The 20,654-nt window shown below is 39.3% G+C and overlaps 1 protein-coding gene across 2 annotated transcripts; it reads right to left on the bottom strand.

The window, feature by feature from the left end:
- Nucleotides 1–26: 26 nt before the first annotated feature.
- LOC129104606 (glycerol kinase-like) lies at nucleotides 27–19,508 on the bottom strand. 2 transcript variants are annotated; one of them, XM_054615373.1, is made up of 20 exons: nucleotides 19,359–19,508; nucleotides 15,214–15,287; nucleotides 13,920–14,026; nucleotides 13,714–13,791; nucleotides 10,683–10,762; nucleotides 10,240–10,377; nucleotides 9,542–9,651; nucleotides 9,134–9,200; nucleotides 7,578–7,613; nucleotides 7,255–7,322; nucleotides 6,279–6,321; nucleotides 6,095–6,175; nucleotides 5,891–5,969; nucleotides 5,651–5,747; nucleotides 4,720–4,804; nucleotides 4,349–4,469; nucleotides 2,801–2,944; nucleotides 2,473–2,559; nucleotides 2,230–2,304; nucleotides 27–860 (listed from the first exon to the last, which is right to left on the bottom strand). In XM_054615373.1, the coding sequence occupies exons 1-19, from the start codon at nucleotides 19,410–19,412 to the stop codon at nucleotides 2,231–2,233; spliced, it is 1,623 nt and encodes a 540-aa protein (XP_054471348.1). In that variant the 5' UTR covers nucleotides 19,413–19,508; the 3' UTR covers nucleotides 27–860; nucleotide 2,230. The 2 variants fall into 2 exon arrangements, with proteins under 2 accessions (XP_054471348.1, XP_054471349.1); XM_054615374.1 differs by lacking the exon at nucleotides 2,230–2,304.
- Between the last annotated feature and the right edge of the window lie 1,146 nt (nucleotides 19,509–20,654).

Here is a 20,654-nt window from a genome sequence, read left to right on the forward strand (position 1 = left end):
TTCATATTATGTAGAGACTTTGCTTATGAACTTGATATGTACACTTTTTATTACACATCACATTATTACAGCATCTACACATTCATGAAGAGCTGAAGGACTCCCGCTGTGCATCTGACAGCAAGACAAAGAGGATCTGAGTTTAGATACATACACATTACAAAGTAGAGCAGACAATCAGTCCTTAAATGAATACAGTAACCAGATGTAAGTAATGATCTTAAAAAGGTTCAAATCATTTTCCCTTTAAAAACTCATCCTCTCCATAGGCAGGGTGATATCTAAAGTGCTGCAAGCAATAACAGTCAGCCTACGTCAGATCTGAATGACATGACTTTAACATGGAGGTTGTACAGGAACCTTTTTCAAAAACTGAATTAGTCCTAGTAATCTCATACATCCCAAAGTTAAGAAAGAGGTACAATCACATCAACACTGTACAAAACAATTTTTAAAACACTACAGAATCCCCATTTGTTACAGTGATGAGGTACAAATAGTAGTACAGTATTTCAGACTACCAACAGCTGAGTCTCCCTAATCCTTACTGTTCAAGTTGAATAAGGCAAATCCATAGTTTAAGAAAGTGGATGAGGACAGAAATGTCATCAGAAATTGGTTCCAGAGTTGAAAAGCTCCACAGGTGGTGCTGTGCTCTTCTCTCCAGATGGCCCTTGAGGTTGATGAAATGTTCTCAGTCTCGTCACAGCCGTCGGGTACAAAACTACTGGCAGGCTACGCGTCACATCCTGCACCCGTCAATTCCTTCATGCACTGAGAGTCCTTTCCTCTTCCAGTCTTGCTCCATCGTACGTTTCCATATTCCCATGATAGGTCTTGAACCAGTTACAGCTGTGGATCTGCGAGGGGAGAAAAGATCACTCTCAGGAAGAACTCAATGCAGATTCTCTTTTTTTGGTTGAACACACGGTCTAGAGTCCAAGCGGTTAGTTCTAGGAAAATGGTTTGTGTAAACCCTCAGGGGCTGCTGCTCTGTCACTTAGCATGGGACTATCTAGAACACATCCCAGTTAGGTTTGGAATGCAGCTGCATGCTTAACTGGAGCAAAACGCCCCTTTATAAACCAGTATGGATTCAGCTGGACTGAAACTAATCTGGATGAATTATGAAGTAATGAGGTTTCAGAGGATGCAGGATTATGATCTGTGGAATTGTCAGTAGAATATTACTCTTTTTTTTTTCTCACTAGGTTGAATGTTAATCAAAACATTTAAAATCACATCAAATCTCAGATACAATGACCTCTAGAGGTGTTAAGGTGATTTGTTTAGGAAAAAGAAGCTAGATTAAGAGTAAACTGCCGTCCAGCTCAAATCTGTTTGTAACCTTAAACTGCAGCTCCACTAATGACAGAGCAACGAGCCGTTTTGTCAGCAGTAAAAAATAATAAATACAGAAACATGCACACCCATTCAACATGAACTGAAGAGCTGGACCGATACAGAGTGGATTCATTTCACAATCAAGTCAGCCACAACTGATTTGATGGAGATTCCTCCAAGTATAGGTGCAATTAAAATGTATTTACATAATTATTTAAAATTCAGCAGCTAAGGTGGATCACTACGACGGCTCATTAGTGCCATTGTTGGTAAAAAAATATATATTTACGGAGCCAGAGAAAGAGCAAAAGAGAATTAAATAATATTTACAAATTTACAAAAAAAAGCTCAAACCAGTTTGTTGTATTCTTCTGAATAGGCCCAATTCACAGAAAAGTCTCTGAAGTCTTTCCTTATTGCTAAATGCTACTGCAGAGAATATTGATCAGGTCATCTACTGCAGGAATAAAATGCCAATCATTGTGTCTGTGGTGTGATGAGCTTGATCAAACCTTGATATATAAAGCGATGTGGTTCCTTGACCAAGAAAAACTAAGTAAAACTTTAATCTTTAGGTTTTTTCCTCAAAATATATACCCCCCCTCTTATTTTATCTACAATGGCCCTTTTACACTGTCCAATGATCATTCTTCCTTCAAAAGCAGTAAAAAAAAACATCATTCATCATAGGAAGGTTGAGGTGTTGTTATCTGATCTAAAATCATGTCTGCTGGATATGAAACCTCTGTGTCGGTCCAGCCCTTCAACACACCGTGTTAGTAATGCCCAGTAGTGTGACCATGCCACAGTCAACCCCATCACAACATGAAGAAGTTAGCACTGTAGCACTTCAAACTGTCACACCGCATGCGGCAAACGTCGGACCTTAGGGGCCTGCTCTGCTTGGGGGAGGGGTGGGCGGAGCCCCCCAGGGGGCGCCGTTCATCTTCTTTCCTAAACCTGTTGTCAGTGAATAAGAAAGAGAATGTCTAAGACAGATCACAGTCAGACCACTCCAGATTCAGGAAACATTATGCTACAAAAACACAATTTAGAAACAATTCCCGTATGGCACAGATTTATAGAATTCAGTCATACTTTTCATTAACAAGACAAATATTTTTTTACCGTTGGCATTACAGCAAGGCTCTGTGGTCTCCCAGTTCATGGATCTCTGGACCGCCTTCTTCCATCGAGCAAAGCGGAACTCGCTCTCTGTTTGTGAAGAGGACATACGGACAGACAGACAGACAGAGAGACGGGTCATTGGGGGAATACAGAGCCCCTTTTTTCAGCACTTTTTCCTCGATTTCTCAAATACCCAGTGTCATGACATCCACTAGATGGCAGCAAAGGAGGTGTTACAGTATCCAACCTTTTAAGAGAATCACATGCGAATTATCAGCTCTAAAGGGCATCACACACACACTTCCTCAGGTTTCTCTCTCTCTCTTACCCTCAGGGTTGATCTGAGGCTCGTATTTCTCAGTGGTGACGTGCGGTAGATGACTGGGGCTCAGGCTCCACACGCCCACCCCCTCCGCCGACCCCGCCGCCATGGCTGTGCCAAGAGCCGTGGTCTCTGACATGGTCGGTTGCACTGGACCAACACGAGCCACACAAACACACACAAACACACGCACACACAAGCAGAAGCATTAGGTACATTCCCTAGTCCTAACATTATAAATGTCCAACTAGCTAATATTATCATTTAAAGTCTCTGAAATGCAAATAATGTAGTCATGTGACAGATAGTCAGGGAGGGACAATGTTTAAATGTCTAAGTTCATGTATTTTAACTTGGCAGGTAACAGATGTATCCTGGTACCCAGAAGTTTTGGCTGTTGTAATGTCATTCAGTTTTACTAGAGTTAATGGGTACACATGATGGTGTTCCTGTGTTCACCCAAACACCAGTTCATTCGATGTACTCTAGGACATCAAAGTCAACATTTGTGTGTGTCGTGTCTGTTAAATGGGGCTAAAGTCAGGAGGACAGAGAGGTTCAAAGTCCAGGTTTAGTCAATGGTTACTTGATTTGGCATAACAGGTATTGTTTGAAGTAGGAGAGACGACTTCAGTGAAGCTGTTCACACTGCTACAATATTGTTTCAGAGGGCGCCACTGATTTATCTTTGCACATTGTGGACAGTTAAGAAACGGATCAGAATCGATGCAGCAGGTCGTGTAATGTACTTCCTCCTACATACTCAATCTGTAAGTTCTGCATACTGCCTACTAAATGAACTATATAGTCAGTCTGCTGTACCATTACCAGCAGACACTGAAGTACACTCCTGCAATAAGTCCTCTCTGCATCACATGACTGTATTGAACCAGTCCGAGCCAACGTTGAATGGAAATTGTTTATCACAAACGTTAATCAATTCAATGTTTTTCAGGATGATTAAAGGCAAATTAAAATGATTGATGTTCAATATTTGTCATATTTGTAATTGTTTTAACCAACAGGATACTTATTTTAACCGTCTGCCTCGCAGTCTACCATTGGACAGTCTAAAGAGCCTCAGTGCATTGTGGGGCGGTTGAGTTTGTCTCGCGTCTCATACTCTCAAGTTCTTGCTAATCAAGTATACATCAGTGCATACATACTATGCTGTGTGTGTCACCACAGTCATAATTTACATCATACTTAGTAGGACTAGTTTGTTAGTATGCGATTACAAACACCTCGTCATCCTTGTCAAACCCTGGCGCCTACTTTACCCACAATGCAAGTTGCTGTGTGCAGCTCAGTCAGAGGTTCAGGTGTGCTAGTAGCCACTAATGTAGCCTCGAGCTGCTAGCTTGTAACAGAGAGCAGGCTACCAAGGTCTAACTCAAATCTTTTTCTTTCAAATTTCAAAATGTGACTTTTTATTTGATCTGCATTTAAATGACCTGCGTTTTGGATTGCATCGTAGCATGAATGTGACTGTCTCTAAAGTAACCGACATTGATTGTATGCGTATGTATGAGTGTGTTAGGAGAGTCCTCTTACCTACGGGGATGCAGAGGATGTCGGCCTGTAGCTGCATCAGTAACCTGTTGGAGGTCATGCCTCCATCCACCCGCAGCTGCGTCAGAGGGACGCCGCTGTCCTGGTTCATAGCATCAAGGATCTGACACACACACACACACACACACACACACACACATAATGACGCTAGCTTAAACACAATCAGGGTCTTTTACACCTAACATAACTATTGCTGAAATATAGTAGAACATTTTTATTTCTATTAAAGGATTACACGCCACTGGTGTACTAGTATCACTGTACAATTTCCCGTTGTTGTGCCGTCCTCATAGTAAGAAGAACAACAACCAGAAATAAAGGAGGTGATGGAGCAGGGAGGAGACGCTGCTCACCTCTCTGGTCTGAAAGCAGACGGCCTCGAGGGCAGCAAAAGCCAAGTGGTTCCTGTTGGTGAACTGAGTGAGCCCACAGATGATGCTGGAACACAAACAGATTAAATGGATGAAATATACAAACTATAGTGTTGTTATTAAGGCAGTCTGTTGAACTACAAATGGGTCAGCTAAGGTGTTTTTTCATGCTTTCATATGACTGAAGTGTCTCTGGGGAAGAAACTAAGAGACTTTACCAGAAAACTAACTTTCTAGAATCAAACAAGTAACTACAGAAGCCCTGAGAGGCAAGTGAGAAAAATAAAGTTGGATCTGAATTACTTTTTACTTCTTTGTGTATCTCACAAGAAAGCTTTTGCCAGGAAAATCTTTATGAATTCTTTACTTTGTGTCTGTGAAACAGGTGAAAAAACAAGTTTTGCCATATTTTGTTATTTTTTTCCCATCATAATATAGGTGTTGTTGCTGTAATACCCAGCGTGGCCTGAAGAGGCATCCCTACCTCATGTTCTAAAGAGTACTAACATTGGCAGATTAGCACTGATTTAAATACATTTCTAGGCAAAAGAAAGACATAACAGTGATGTCAAATGACCTACTAACACAGTATAAGTACTCTACAGTGTTGTCAGAATACTGGAATTTCTAACTTTGATTCAATACCTTGAAAAATATTGATATTTCATACCATTTTGGATAGCTCGTGGGAAAATTGAGGTCATACAATTTTAGATTTTTAACGATGCTTCAATATTTTTGACAACACTAGCACCTTGTGTTTAGACTGCATTGAGAAAATAAAATTTGCCTGTAAGAAAACATGATTTTAGTCAACAAAAACAAAAATCGGCCGCCAGAACTTTTCTCCTCATTTCGGGGTCAAATTACAGTTGTTAGTTCAGACATGTGTTTGAACAGCTGACTGGCTCACCCTCTTGCACTGGGCTCCCAGTACGGGGCATAGAGGCCGGAGAAGGCCGGCACAAAGTAACAGCCGTAAGACGTGCCGGCTGCAGCTGCTAGCTTCTCTGAGAAAAAAAACAGGAGGAAGAGTTATAAGTCAAACTCAAATATCTTTTTTTATCTAAATGACATTATGAAAAAAGCCATTTAGATTTTGAATGAAAATGAATTTCACTTTAGATAAGTTAAGACGCTACGGTGCAAGTACCAATCTCTGAGGAAGACTGCACGATGCCCAGGTTGTCCTTCAGCCACCGCACCACGGCTCCAGCGATGGCCACCGAACCCTGGGAGAAGACGGAAAAGCATGGGACCCACATCACATCACAGCAGCAGGACATTACTGCACTGAGGAGGCTGATATCCAAACAAAACATAGTTCATACATGGACACATCAAAGTGTTCACACACCTCGAGTGCATAGCAGGCAGGCTCGTCTTTTCCCAGTTTGTAGGCAACGGTGGTCAGCAGGCCGTGGTCTGACATCAGAGGCTAACAGAGTCACAAGGGAACACATTATACGTGTGTGAGGAAGCACCAGGACAGAAGGTCATTCAAAATATTAATGCCATGGAATGTTTTCCTCTTATCTTACCTTTGTCCCTGTATTTCTGAGCAGGAAGCAGCCGGTCCCATACCTTTACATAACAAGGATGAGAAAAAGGGTAAGACAGAATAAAACCGGGGATTTCATAACGTCACTCATTTCTAAAGGTACTTCATGTCAGAAAGATGACGATACTCACAATTCTCTGTGTATGCCTAATATGTGTTTGAAGCTGATCAAAGAATTGTGTCTCACTAAATTAGATTTATTTTATGTATCCTTACTTGATCCCATTATTAATTATTCTGATGTACGCTGTTTACATACATACTACACCACTGTCATGTGACCTAGTAACTTTGTAATAAATTACTTCTACTCTCATTCTACAGTCTTTACTTTCCAGTTTTTGAACAATGCTAAAGACTTGGAGCTGTGTTTATTCCACAGAACTAACCTTATTATTACATTATTACTATTGCAAGATTTGGTGACTTTATTTCAAAAGAGAACCAAGCAACAAATCTGGATCTTTCTATTCATCACACTTCAGTCACGGTCTACAACGGTCATCATAAAAATTGTAAATAGAAGGAAGATTTAGTCACTTCAGTTCAACTATGTGAAAAAGTCTTGTATATGTAAATTGTTACATTATGAAATGTTTTTCAAAATAGCCACTCTTGAATCAAGCTTAAGTTTCTTTCCACTGAAAAGAGTTGTCAACACTGACAGTGTTTAACGTCCACATCTTTACCGTTATGTAATGTTGGCATTAACATGCATTACACTGTCTTTATTGTTACGCAATGTTGGCATTAACATGCATTACACTGTCTTTATTGTTACGCAATGTTGGCATTAACATGCATTACACCGTCTTTAATGTTATGTAATGTTGGCACCTCAGCCGGCATCTTGTTTCAACACCAACAGAAATGATAATGAAAAACAAAACCATTTCATCGGTGTAGCATTCAACTGCAACCGAGAGGTAAAATAAAGGAACCACTGGATGGCTTACGTGTTCTTGGCCTGGCCTTCCTGGAAGCACATCTGACCAACCAGAGCAGCCGACTGGTCGCCAAGACACTGATAGAAACAAGGTGGCAGGTCATGTATGCATCCACACATTAACCAAAAAATAAAGCCTGATCAATAATGCATATTTGAAGAAAAAAAATATTTTTAATCCAGCAATAATATACCAACTGAAATAACTTTTTAAATATATAACATGTTTCATAAGGATGCTATACATTAGGTTGACCAAAGAAATGAACTCAACACTACACTAAACAAAGACAGATGTCACTATTCTTAGTTACCCCACAGGACAATACTTACCCCTGAGATTGGAACTCCTGCCAGAGAGCCGGATTTCTGGTTGGAAGACAGAAACACACAAACACACTCAATGACTGCAGGTTACTGATATCTGTGAATTGAAGGTACAAAACACTGTTTGCATTGAAAACATTTGAATCAGGCAAGAAGCTGCTACAGGACATTGTAGGGAATCAAACATGTGAAACCGGAAAACACCTCTATGTCACAGTGATTTAGATAATAGGATTTTTATTTCCTTAACATGAATAATGAAATGCTCTCTACTAAAGAATAAATGAATAACGTGGCTGTCGTAATCCCAACATCACTTTTATGAGTCAGTGCATTATCAGTGCAGAAAATTTCCAGCTTATTGCAATCAATCACCGTGATGTAATACATAACACACAATAAGGAACATCGCAATCAGATCATTTGAAATCAGCTGATGGGGACTTGATGAAGTTATTATGTAGAATGACACCATTCAGTACACACAGATTAGTGTCTTTGGAAAGTTATCAGCTGCAACCCCTTTGCACGTAGTCATTTAACACCAGCTCTGCAGAAAGTTGGTTTACATGTGTACATGTAAGTTGGTGGACTTTTCCATTAAATTGTGCAAACATCAGTATTAATCTGTACAGTGAAGCAAGAGTCCTAACTAACCAAATGACAAGTCCACGTCCTTATGAGGGCATCTCTTCTAGTGTTGTTTTAAAGGTTCAGACTATGTGGGGAAACAATAAATAACTATATTCTGAGGTAAAAGAAAAATCAGACCCATAAAAAGGAGGAAAACAAACAGAGCTGCCAAGTTGCCAACCTCTGGACCGTAGGGCAAGGTGCATGTCGCAACACACAGCTTTCACACAAGAGATACAACAAGAGCGCAGGCAAACAAAGATACACAGCTAGCCTAGTAACCCCAACGCATGCACACACACACACACACACACACACACACACACACACACACACACACACACACACACACACACACACACACACACACACACACACACAGAGAGGAGACGCAGCTTCTGTGTCTGTTCAATGCAAACACACAGGTCATTTATCAGAGTGAGGCCACAATAAGGAATTTGCACTGGAAGGTATGAGCTACTTTACAAAAGCAGACCTTTGTTTTGTGTACATGTTGACTTTCCTGATATCAACTCATCAATACCATTTCTTAACGTAATTTCTTTAAGGGATCATGATTTTTTTTTTTTTAAATCCTCATAATGTGAATGTCTTTCATTTGAAATCATTATTCCGTCCAGCAGAAATTCAAATGTAAATTCAAAAGGATAATAATATTTGAGTTGATAATCTTTAACTACTTCACTGTGAACACTATCAGCACATTCGCTGTAACTTATCAATTTCTATGGTCATTGTAAAACACATCATGAGACCATTCAGAGGAATACTTTAGGATTATTGTTAGTTAACTGCATTTCCAGCTCTTGAATGAGCTAAAGAATACATGCTGGGCCGGTCTAATCCGGTCCATCTCAGAACAACAACAGCATCACTGAAACAGTTTGAGAACTTAAAAGTGAGCTCACCATCCAGCCGTATATTTCAGAGGAGCTTCTGACTTCAGGGAGGATTTCCATCGGGATGTCAAAGTACCTAGAAGCAGCACAACAGCAATCAGTCATGACGATGTAGGTTCATCGTGTTCAGAACATAACAGACGGGAAAGGAGAGTGTGTTTAAATTGAGCAGATGTGCAGTATGGTTTGTATTTGTACAGTATTATGGGATCTTAAGGGGGTGGACAAAGATAAAGCTGAAAGTCTTTGAAGTCACACGTTGGAGTTTTCTTGCAAACAAACAGACATATGTTTCCATTTAGTATTTCCCAGTAGAACTCAGGGTGTGTATGCTTGAGGCTGGTATGTTAGAGGCAGTTGTTCACATGCTCATCAAATGGTCCACTGTGTGTGTTCACTTGCATGTTGTTAGATTACCTGCAGAGCTCAGGATCCCAGTCCAGGCTGTGAATGTTGAAGAGCATGGTGCGACTGGCGTTTGAGACGTCTGTGCAGTGGACCCCTCCGTTCTTACCCCCCGTCAGGCACTGATGAAAAAACCAACACCGGACTGAGTGTGCATCAAATGTTAAAAATTAAAAAGGGGGTGTTGATTCAGAGAACATGGAAACCTATTTCATGATTCATTCATTCTCCTCATTCATTCTCAGCCTCCGTCATCTCAGGAAAAACACAGCATCTTCTCCTGTGCTGCCTCGCTTTGAATCACAACATTTCCCAGATTGTAAATAGACTTCATCGTGTGCAGCTAAGTAACAACAAGAGAAGAGTACTTTTTACTTTAGTATGGCTACACAATTATTGGAAATTTTATCGAAATTGAAATATGGCTTACTGCAATTTTCAAATCGCAGGAAGAGTAATATTTGTTGAAGGCATACTGTGTGTCAAAACACCATTTTAAATTCAATATTGTGGCGCTGCTGAGATGTCCCTGCTATCACATCATATTCTACTGACTTAAGGAAACACATTTGTTTGGTACAGATCCCCGCAAAAATCTTTTCCTGTGCTTTTCAATGAGAATGGTCATTTTTACAATCAACATTTTTTGAAAATGGTAGACGCCGCTCTATCTGACCCAGGGCCGGTCTCCGGATTTGAGCCGCTCTTACCCAGATGATCCAGGAGTCCACCGTACCAAACATGGCTCGCTCACTCAGCACTGCCTGTCGCACCTCATCCACGTTGTCCAGCAGCCAACGTAGCTTCACCGCACTGAAGTAGGTGCTGATGGGAAGGCCTGTCTTATGCTGGAGAGCGAGAGAACATGAGAAAATACAGATTAGAGCCTTTGTTTGGTATTAGAAAGAGAATTGTCCTTATGGGTTGTACTTAGAAACACCTGAAGTTAGCAGAAGTTAGCAAATATCAGCAAATCAAAGAGATACCATCCCCACTGCTGAGTCCCCTTCTAAAGTTAAGCACCACTAGTAACTGCCGTTTATACAAGACCTTTAGTAGTTAATCAATCATCCACGCATAAGCTTTCTACACCTGCTCATCCTGATCATATTGCTGGAATTAGTGAATCCAAATTCTTGTGCATCTCTCTCACCTTGAGGTGGTTCTTGTTTTGCCCCGGGGCTTTGTTGATGAGACTCTCCACTGTGGACTGTGTACGCAGGTCCAGCCAGACTACAGAAGAAGCAGAGGACAGATTACACTTACGTTTAGTCCATTCACATAAAAAACATCCAACACCATTTCAGCATTGCCTCTAGAGCAGTGTTTCCAAAATCACCATAAACATACATGCCATATCTTGTCAGAGGTTGCGTGTCTAACAAAGTGATATTTATCTTCTAAAAAATGGTTGAATTTAATCATTTTTAAAAGGCGTACAGAGGTAAAATTTCACAAAAGTGCAACGATAAACCTATTTTGGGGGTTTATTTCTATCACATTAATCATCTACTGACCCCTCAAATTAACCTTCTTTTATCATAACTTTGAATTTTTAGAGTTAGCCTTATGAGGATGATGATTTATCACCTTATCAGAATCCCTGTGTGGTAACATGTACCAAAGCCCTTTGCACTCATTATGAAAACTACAAATAAGCACCATGAAGTTCATGTATCTGGTAGAATTTAAGGAAAATGATGTACAAATCAAGAAATGATCTTCTTCCTGGTGACATACAGAAACTCAGGAGAGAGGCAAGTTAATTTCTAAGGGAACATTTTATTTAGAAAATACATTGTGTTTGTACTATTATAAAGAGCCAGTGTATATCAATATGTGGGGGGAACTTATGGAATGGTTTAGATGAAAAATTAAGTAAAGTGGAAACCTAAACCGATTCAAGAAAGTTAAAAAAATATAAAATGAAAGAAAATAATACCATAAATACTGTTCTTTATTTAAGTTATAGAAAGGCATTAGACCTTTTTATTTCTGCCTCTGCCTTTTCACATATAATTATTTATTACATTTGATTAGAACTTACTGTATATGATTATACAGTAATTTCGCTCAGAGGTCCCTGCGGCCGATCGACCCGGTCACAGCTTTTCTCTGTCCTGGCCCCTCAGTGGTGGAATGAACTCCCCACTGACGTCAGGACAGCAGAGTCGCTGCCCATCTTTAGGCGCAGGCTGAAAACTCACCTCTTCAAGAAGCACTACCCTGAGCCTTCCTCGTAGCACTTATTGTATTCGTATTAGTTTGTTGCAATTATTGTATTCGTATTAATTTGTTTCTGCACTATACTTTTGCTCTGGTTTATGCTTTGAGATGCTTGTTTAAGAAAGGAGATGCACTTATGACTTCTGGTGACTAGTAGTTCTCTTGAATACCTATGTTGAATACACTTCCTGTAAGTCGCTTTGGATAAAAGCGTCTGCTAAATGACTGTAATGTAATGTAATGTAATGATTACCGTTTATATTATTGGTTCTTCTCTTTTTTGTTTCCATAATATTTGAAATATGTTTGGAATAAATGTAAATAATTTGGTATCTGAGAAGATGTTTTACTTAACTCTCAATACTAAATCTGTACTTTTTCTTTCTAAATTTCTTCACCTTTTTATACGATATTACATCTAGAAGCTATAACCTGCAGCTGTAAAGCTTCAAGAAACCAGAAGCACCAGTTATCCAGTGGGTTCTGAACAGCATGCATACAGCCCAACAACTTCTCCTCATGTTGATGTGAAACTCAGAAAGCATGTGAGACATTTGAGCCTGACACAAACAATACATGTGCATGTGTAAACTCCTTGAAAAGCTGAGAATGAAAAACAGTACACACATTGCATTGATTTTCATAGGTATTGTCTCAATTTCCTACAAACACAAAACTCATTCCATAGATTTCATTATCAATTTTAACACATGGTGGCTTTAGGCTTGATAACTGGTCAGTTTTGTCTCTTGAGGAATTGCTGAGCACACTGACAATGACAATCCACCCCCAACACATTACTCGCATTCCATCTAAATAAAAAGCTCCTTCTGACGGCATGTGCTCAGCTCAAACACTGTGTAATTGCCACGTGGGATGGTGGGGTGACTGCAGTGGGGCAGGGACAGTCATGAAGTGGGACACAATGATCTGATGCAACCTAGTCATGTGCTGTCGCCGTGCTGTTTCCCAGATGACATCATCTCCTTATTTGCTCAATGACAGATGTTGCAGCTGAGAAGTACAGAGTGTTAGGTCTGACACTTCACAAGTATGTAACCGGAGAAGCTGCAGCAAAGGGAGTCTTTACAAAAAATACTTCATTTCGCTGGTTGAAATATGGGATGGTGTCTGCCTGTCTATACATGTTATTTCTATGGTCTTACGCCGGGTTCACACTGGGATCAGGAACAGGGGACCAGTCAAAAGTCAGTTATCATAGATCATAGACTATTTACATATTTCATTTATCATATATCTTTTATTCACGCCGGAAAAATAGACCTGACGCCAAAATATCGCTTTAGATCGCGAGCCAGCCATGGTTCTCTGGGCCCCGCCGGTCCTGTGTTAACGGCACAATGGGTTTACATGGGCCATGAAAAGACACGGGCATAAGACAATCCACAAATATTAGTAAACATTGACCAACTCTCTCCCAAATCCATAAAACTAGAGTGCTAAAACTCAAACGTGGGATGTCATCCAGTGTTAAGAGTGGAACTGCTCCAGAGGCAATGAATAGTGAAAGATGTTCTAGATGACACTGAGAGCTCACAGGGGAATGTTCTGAGTATATGGTACATTTATGGTTTCCCCAACTGTCAACACTACAATAGAATAAAGCTCCCTCGGGTATAGAAAAGAAAACCTATTCATTGCCTATGGAGCAGCTCCACACTTTATACTTCATGACATCACAGGTATTAAACTTCCTTCTCTGGTTTCTGGCTTTGAGAGAGAGAAGCTCATGTTCACAGATATTGATTGGACTTTCCTTGGCCATGTAAATAAGGTATTGGATTTAAATTCCCCTATTACTATGTTTTAACACATGAAGTACTATGTAACAGAGTGTGTCTAAAGGGTCTTAATCGTAAACATTCAATCATGCAGAATGCATGTGTTAAAAAGAATATTTGGCAGTGATACTTCATTCAGATGTAGAATGCACCCACCAATGGCGTTGTAGAGTGGCTCTCCGGTCTCTTTGTCCCAAACCAGGGTGGTCTCTCTCTGATTGGTCACCCCCACCGCTGGGAAAACAGCAACAACATGTATGTGAATAAAAGGTGTGGTTAACAGTCTGTGTTGTTTCTTTCATCCAGCTGCAGGTGTAGGTGTGGCTAACACATCTCCACCCACAGTTAGGCATTGTCCACACCTTTTACGTTGGAGAGGTCGATGTTGAGCTGGCAGAGTTTCTCACAAGTCCTCTCCATGCACTCGTACACCGACTGCATTATCTCTTTGGGGTCCTCCTCCACCCAGCTGATTGAAACACAAATACAGCCATGTAAACACACAAACATGTCTGTTCTGTACTTTATACAAAGATGTACACCAAACCATCAACATACAGAGAAAAACTCTGGCCCCTCGGACAAATGTAGTTGATGACCTCTGATATAGAGGAAACTGTTCTGAAGGTTTTCTGAGAATCCGTTTAAGTAAACAGCTGCTCCTCTGATTGACGTAACCTCTCAACATGACCTTAAATTGTCACTGGTAGCTTCAGGATACGTGTGCATTGAGGCAAGAATATCCAGGATTTACACGAAGCCATTGTTTATGTAACAAAACAGATAGCCAAGAGTAGAATTTGCTAACTTGTAAGGATCCTAATTTGAAAGGCGCTTTCTATTATTTACACATCCTACAATCTTCCTGACCTGGCCTACAACAGGCGGTGCAGTCTGTTGTAGGCCAGGTCAGGAACATCGTATAAATATATGGCCTCTGGTATATTGTACTGGGTGTTCATCAACAACATTTGAAATGACAGTAACATCTAAATGTGTATCAACCAAGCCAGCTTTTGTTCATATAAAACAATAAGAGCTGGACCTTAGACTCAAAGTAAGAGATTCATCTAAAAAGCACTTACATTGTAACCTCAGTAACCCAGTAAACAGTGATAGGAAGAAGGTAGACATCGCTGTTACCATCTGTGACTCAGTTCTTGTATTCAGCATGGGTTTAAAACGAAACCCGTTAATATTTCTTGGTAAATTTAGTTATCTAGTTTTCTGCCATTTTTTAATATTTCCTGTATAATGGATGTTTAGCAAATAACTAAAATACTGACTCCGCAATATTTACTTTTTGTACAATCATTAGAAGGAGAATATTGTTGGTTGGTTTAAAGAGTTTCTGGCAGCCGACATTTATGAATTTCTTGTTATTGTGAAGTAGAGCTGCGATGCTATGTCAATTTGTCATTTCAGTCAAAAAAAGTACAACTATTTTGATAATCATATAATTGTTTTAGTCATTTAAGCAAATAGTCAAACATTTGCTGTTTATAGCTTCTCAAATGTGAGGATTTGATGGTTTCCTTGAATGTCTATAGGGTCGGACCAGGGGTCACACAGAACAACATGGTTGACAATGTCACCTTGGTCAGTGGGAAATTATTACGGATTATTAAAAACATAATAGAGATTCAAAGCACTCACCCCTCCTTGGGGAAACTCTGCTTGATCTCTACTTGGTGTTGACTCATCAGCTCAGCTGTTTTTGCATTGAACACCTGTGGAGAAATTGAATTCATGAGGGACCAAGAATAAAAATAAAACAAAATGATACAGGGCAGTGCCCATGAGAAAAGGAAACGTGTCACAAGACTGGAAATAGTGATAGAAAGTTTTATTTTCCCAGTGTAACATTGTGACACAGCGTTGAGTGATTGACATACAGAAAGGAGGAGATGATTATTATTAGCTGATTTACTGCAGGCCTGGCGTGACGACACTGAGGTAATAGGATAAACCTCTGTGTAGAGCAGCAGTTCAGACAGTAGGTTATATATATATATATATTGCTAGGTTATATGAATTCAACACACAATGAAAAACCGGGACGCACAAACCTTGAAGGTCATATGAACCCCCCATATTCTACCTTAAACTCTTAACACGTTCTGATCCTCTCCCAGCTGCAAAGACTGGACACAGATACAAACAGGCTACAAGCTGAACCCTCTGACACTGTAAGGGAAGAGGTAACATTCTGTTGAAGTCACGTAGTTGGACAGCAAACAGGAACATTCTCAATCCATCATAAAAGGACAGACTGTATGACTGGGCCACTTAAAGTAGCCCCCCCTGATCTCACTCTTTTTTTTCCATACTTTATAGATATTGTATATTTCATAGTTCATTGCACATTTTTCTACATTCTATGAAAGTTAAATAAATACATAGCAGAAATAACCAAGATAAACAAAACAACCAAAATAAGCCAAAATCTGACACCCACTAAGTACTTAAGCCAACAAGTTCCCCATGATTATCACTGTCGACTTGACCCTAAAAAGTCGACCTAGAATACAAGTCCTGTATCCTTGTAGCCAGAGTGTTATCTAACAAAGGTTTCCATGTGATCATTGCCAGGATTTGTCACTCAAATGCGAGTCAACAAAAACAAAATACATTTAGTAAAATTACACTTAATATAATATCCCTTTTTCAATATACTAAAACAGATACTCAAGAGACCTCATCCTGAACAGTTTCACTGACAAACCATCTATCTATTTGGGCTGAGAGATTATGTCCACAGCTCAGCAATTTACTAACACTAGATAGGCCACTTGTCTCTGTATAGTCTCAGGTCAGACGTGGATACTTGTCTGCTCATGGACAGGGACAAATTCAAACTAAAGACCGCACAGTCAGCTACACTTTGCTGTCATTAGAATTAACAATCTGCACAGACTGTGACAGATGCCATTTTTGGATTGACGTCTACGGTCATTTTGTATCTAACTTTGTGTTGTCATGGTATTTACATTGCTTTACATGCCTGCAATAACCCGATTGAGCCATCCGATGCACATAAATATAGGAAGTAAGCTTACATGGTTTGATCCTGATTTGTAATGTGAAGAAGTAAAAGATAGGCATGCAAGCTTGCTAAATCAACTTGAATCATCCAATAATAAAGGGTTGCTGGACACTTGCAAACTTTGACTTTCAACATCGTCTGTATGACACTACCAAATATGTATAGAATAAAGTCTGGGAAGGTTATTCAATTTGCAGTCAATCTACTGCAGAAACAGCTTGGGCCATGCAGGAGTTATGCTGAGGATTTACTTCAACATTGTTGAAAGAGCTTAATCACTACCATCTATGATTAGAGAAGAGTTCGCTTATCAGCATATGGGACCTTGCAAACAACCCTCTGGATTTAAGATTAACTTTTGGTCTAAATGACCTTTTCTGGGCCATCAGTGTCACCAGGTCCACATTCAGCCAGTGACCTATCAAAAGGGTTCAAGGTTGTTTGGAAAGAGCTGGTAAAAAAAACATACAGAGCCCTGTTGTGGAACATGTTTGCTGTGGTCATCCTGTAAGTTTTGACCACATAAATTTGAGATATAGTCCTCGCATAATGAAAAAGGTTGGGTTACAAATATAAAATATGAATATTTGGAGGCCATTTCTCAACAGATCTTGATTCTCTTCAATGCTCATTCATGTTAAATATTTAACAGGATCGGAGATTGTAGTAAAAGGAGCGTGTTTTGAATTTAGTACAAGACACCAGCCAAAGAGCAACTCCCTGTTGTCTTATTTAGTCACATTTCACCAAAATGTGTACCACATCTGCTCGGGCATCAAACATCCTCTGCGTCTATTCCTTGATAATCTACCAGCAAGATGAAATTATTTCTCTACAGACCTCCGAACTGCTGTATTCTGTGCCAGGTCTGAATCTTCCGGCTGACCTACTTGAGGAACCCCACTTCTATTCACAATGGATCACTAATCGGGACTCAGTTTGCTAAACAGTGAAAACAAAACAACAAGTGGAGAAATCTGCTGGTTTATTGACAACCTCTGAAGTAATGACTGCGGTATTTGCACAGGCAGAACTAGGAATGGGGTGATTTAAAGGACGGGAGTGTCTTTGTTAGTGAGTAGTATGAACTACACACAACAGTAGAATTTCACAAAAAAAGGATGAGTCAGTTATTTTGCCTTGAAGGGTTCATGAACTTCAACGCTGAATTAGTCTTTACACACACACTGATGTGTTTACCACACAGTGCAAACATTAAATCACATGCTCATTCCTCAGAATACAGTCATTTGTGCTACATTTAAAAAGGCAATCAGTGTTGAACTTTTTTCTCAATGCTATTTGTTTAATCTTTGAGAAACTATTGCACTGTGTAGATCGGCCATTTTGTTTCATAACTCAATGAGGGGTTGACGTGCATGATATGCATACTGTTGTGATGCTCTTAATAAACCAGATAAATGATGCACTGCATGTTTTGATATAATGAATATGTAGTTGCATGCTGTTATTGAAGCCCTTTTTGCTTTCTCGCTTTGCAGGTTTCCATGAATCGTTGTGGTACCTGGACCGTGGTCGTGCCTCCCACTGCTACTTCCATTATTATTATTAGTCACATTACTATTTCATAATTATAATTCTACTATAATAATTGCTGTTGTCATTATAAGTAGTCTTAATTTTTTTCCCCTTCGTTACTCTGCTTACTACTCTTATTATATGAATCATTTATGTCATATACATTGAATGTGTTGTATCTCTGTTATGCTGTTCATTCTGTACACATGACATCTATTGCATTCTGTCCATCCTGGGAGAAGGATCCCTCCTCTGTCGTTCTCCCAGAGGTTTCTTCCTTTTTCTCCCTGTTAAAAGGTTTAGGGGAGTTTTTCCTGTGTGAGGGTTCCGGGACAGAGGATGTCACATGTGTACAGATTGTAAAGCCCTCTGAGGCAAATTTGTAATTTGTGATTCTGGGCTATACAAAATAAACTGAATTGAATTGAATTGTTATGATAGTTTGAGCTCAAAATTAGGAAGATAGCCTTTTGTGCTAACAGTTAAGCACATTGAAACCCAGTGGCCAAAAGTCAAATCCATACATCATAATGCATACCAGCTCGTTTACCAATAGGAGCGCACAGAGCAACGTGGGTCCTATGTTGATCACTTTCATAAGATAAGATAAGATAAGATAAGATAAGATAAGATAAGATAAGATAAGATAAATAAGATTTATAAGATAAGAGCGGGGATAATTTAAGACTAACATAAGATAGATAAAGTGCACACAAGAGACATAGTAGAAGAAGACAAGCTAAAAATAAAAAATAAAAAATGAAAAATAAAAATAAAATAAAACAAGTATTATAAATAAGCAATAAAAAAAAACAGTAGAAAAAACAACAATAACTGAAATATTATATTTACAGACAGAGAGAAAAAAACAACAACTATTTTAACTATTATTGCACAGTGTAATGTGTCATTCGCTCAGCAAAATAGTTTTATTTGAGAAGAGAATAAACACAACTGCAGCTAGTTAATACAGAACGTGATACCGCATAGATATATCCACAGCTGTAGACTGACTAATTAAAGCAGCGTTAATTATTACACAAGGTGGAATAAAGTGTGTGTGGGGGGGGTTCAGTCCCAAGCCTTCGTTATGTGTTCTCGGCTGACGTTGTGTGGTGAAATAAGACAGCAAATGTCGAAGGAAAGTAAAACACAGAAGTTGCATCAACAGAGTTTTTGAAATGTAACTTTACAGGCAACCTGTGACGTCACTCACCAGAAACCTCGTCGAGCTCGTTCCCTGGTCAATTGCAGCAACCAGCGGATCCATCGTTGTACTTTATTTTTATTTTTATTTTTTTTGTTTCCAAGTGATATTTTCCTCGTTTTATCGAACACCGGTCAAAGAAAACTCCGCTGGAGGAGCCGGTCGGGTCCTGAATGAGGAATACTGACCGGTGTTCTTCCCATTGGCTGCTCGTCAGTGGGCGTTGTCCTCGCTTTGTCCAATCGGGTTTGGGGGCTCGTTTTTATCAATGAAGAAGACCCTAACCCCCTGTATGACTGGGCCACTTAAAGTAGCCCCCCCTGATCTCACTCTTTTTTCCCCATACTTTATAGATATTGTATATTTCATAGTTCATTGCACATTTTTCTACATTCTATGAAAGTTAAATAAATACAAGATAAACAAAACAACCAAAATAAGCCAAAATCTGACATCCACTAAGTACTTAAGCCAACAAGTTCCCCATGATTATCACTGTCGACTTGACCCTAAAAAGTCGACCTAGAATACAAGTCCTGTATCCTTGTAGCCAGAGTGTTATCTAACAAAGGTTTCCATGTGATCATTGCCAGGATTTGTCACTCAAATGCGAGTCAACAAAAACAAAATACATTTAGTAAAATTACACTTAATATAATATCCCTTTTTCAATATACTAAAACAGATACTCAACAGATACCCCCCCAAGCTACTTCACGACCTCATGAAAGTCCGTCTTTTGTTATTGTTTTGATCGGGAGCCCTCTAGCGGTCGCTGATGATACAGACTAGATCACATTCTCCTCTGAACGTCCTGTTACTTTACTTTACGACACGGCAATTAAGGCAATCCCGCAAGCACTGATGCTATTAATTTTTTTTAAAAACTGCTGATTATTATTATTATTAGTGAATATTCCACGAATGCCTTATAGATGGAAAATGTAATGTTTACTGTTTAAAAAAAAAGCTTGAACGTTTGAACTTCCATGAAACCATAAACAGATGAAGTAGGAGCTTTTGGGATGCTTTTCAATATTGGATAAAATAGAATAGTGATCAAAGTATTCCCAGTCCAACGTTTGAAAATAAACAGTTTTGGGGAAGAAAACTGAGTTTGTGGATATTCATTTAATTATTTTGGCAATACATTTCACAGATGGTTTAAAAAAACAAAAAACGATTAATTTATTTACTGCGTATCTAAACGAGATAGTATTTAAAAAAAATAATGTTGTAAAAAAATGTCTTTATCTTTATGAATATCTACGTACATGATTGACCTACCTGTTATTTTTTTTATTT

This window comes from Anoplopoma fimbria, chromosome 16, assembly GCF_027596085.1.
Source record: "Anoplopoma fimbria isolate UVic2021 breed Golden Eagle Sablefish chromosome 16, Afim_UVic_2022, whole genome shotgun sequence".
In the NCBI taxonomy this organism is placed as follows: Eukaryota; Metazoa; Chordata; class Actinopteri; order Perciformes; family Anoplopomatidae; genus Anoplopoma; species Anoplopoma fimbria.

Coding starts and splice junctions, on each gene's coding strand:
- LOC129104606 (XM_054615373.1), bottom strand. CDS start 19,412: ATGGATCCGCTGGTTGCTGCAATTGACCAGGGAACGAGCTCGACGAGG. Junction 13,792..13,919: donor CGACCTCTCCAACGTAAAAG/GTGTGGACAATG, acceptor CTGTTTTCCCAG/CGGTGGGGGTGACCAATCAG. Junction 7,323..7,577: donor CAGGAGTTCCAATCTCAGGG/GTAAGTATTGTC, acceptor TGTTTCTATCAG/TGTCTTGGCGACCAGTCGGC.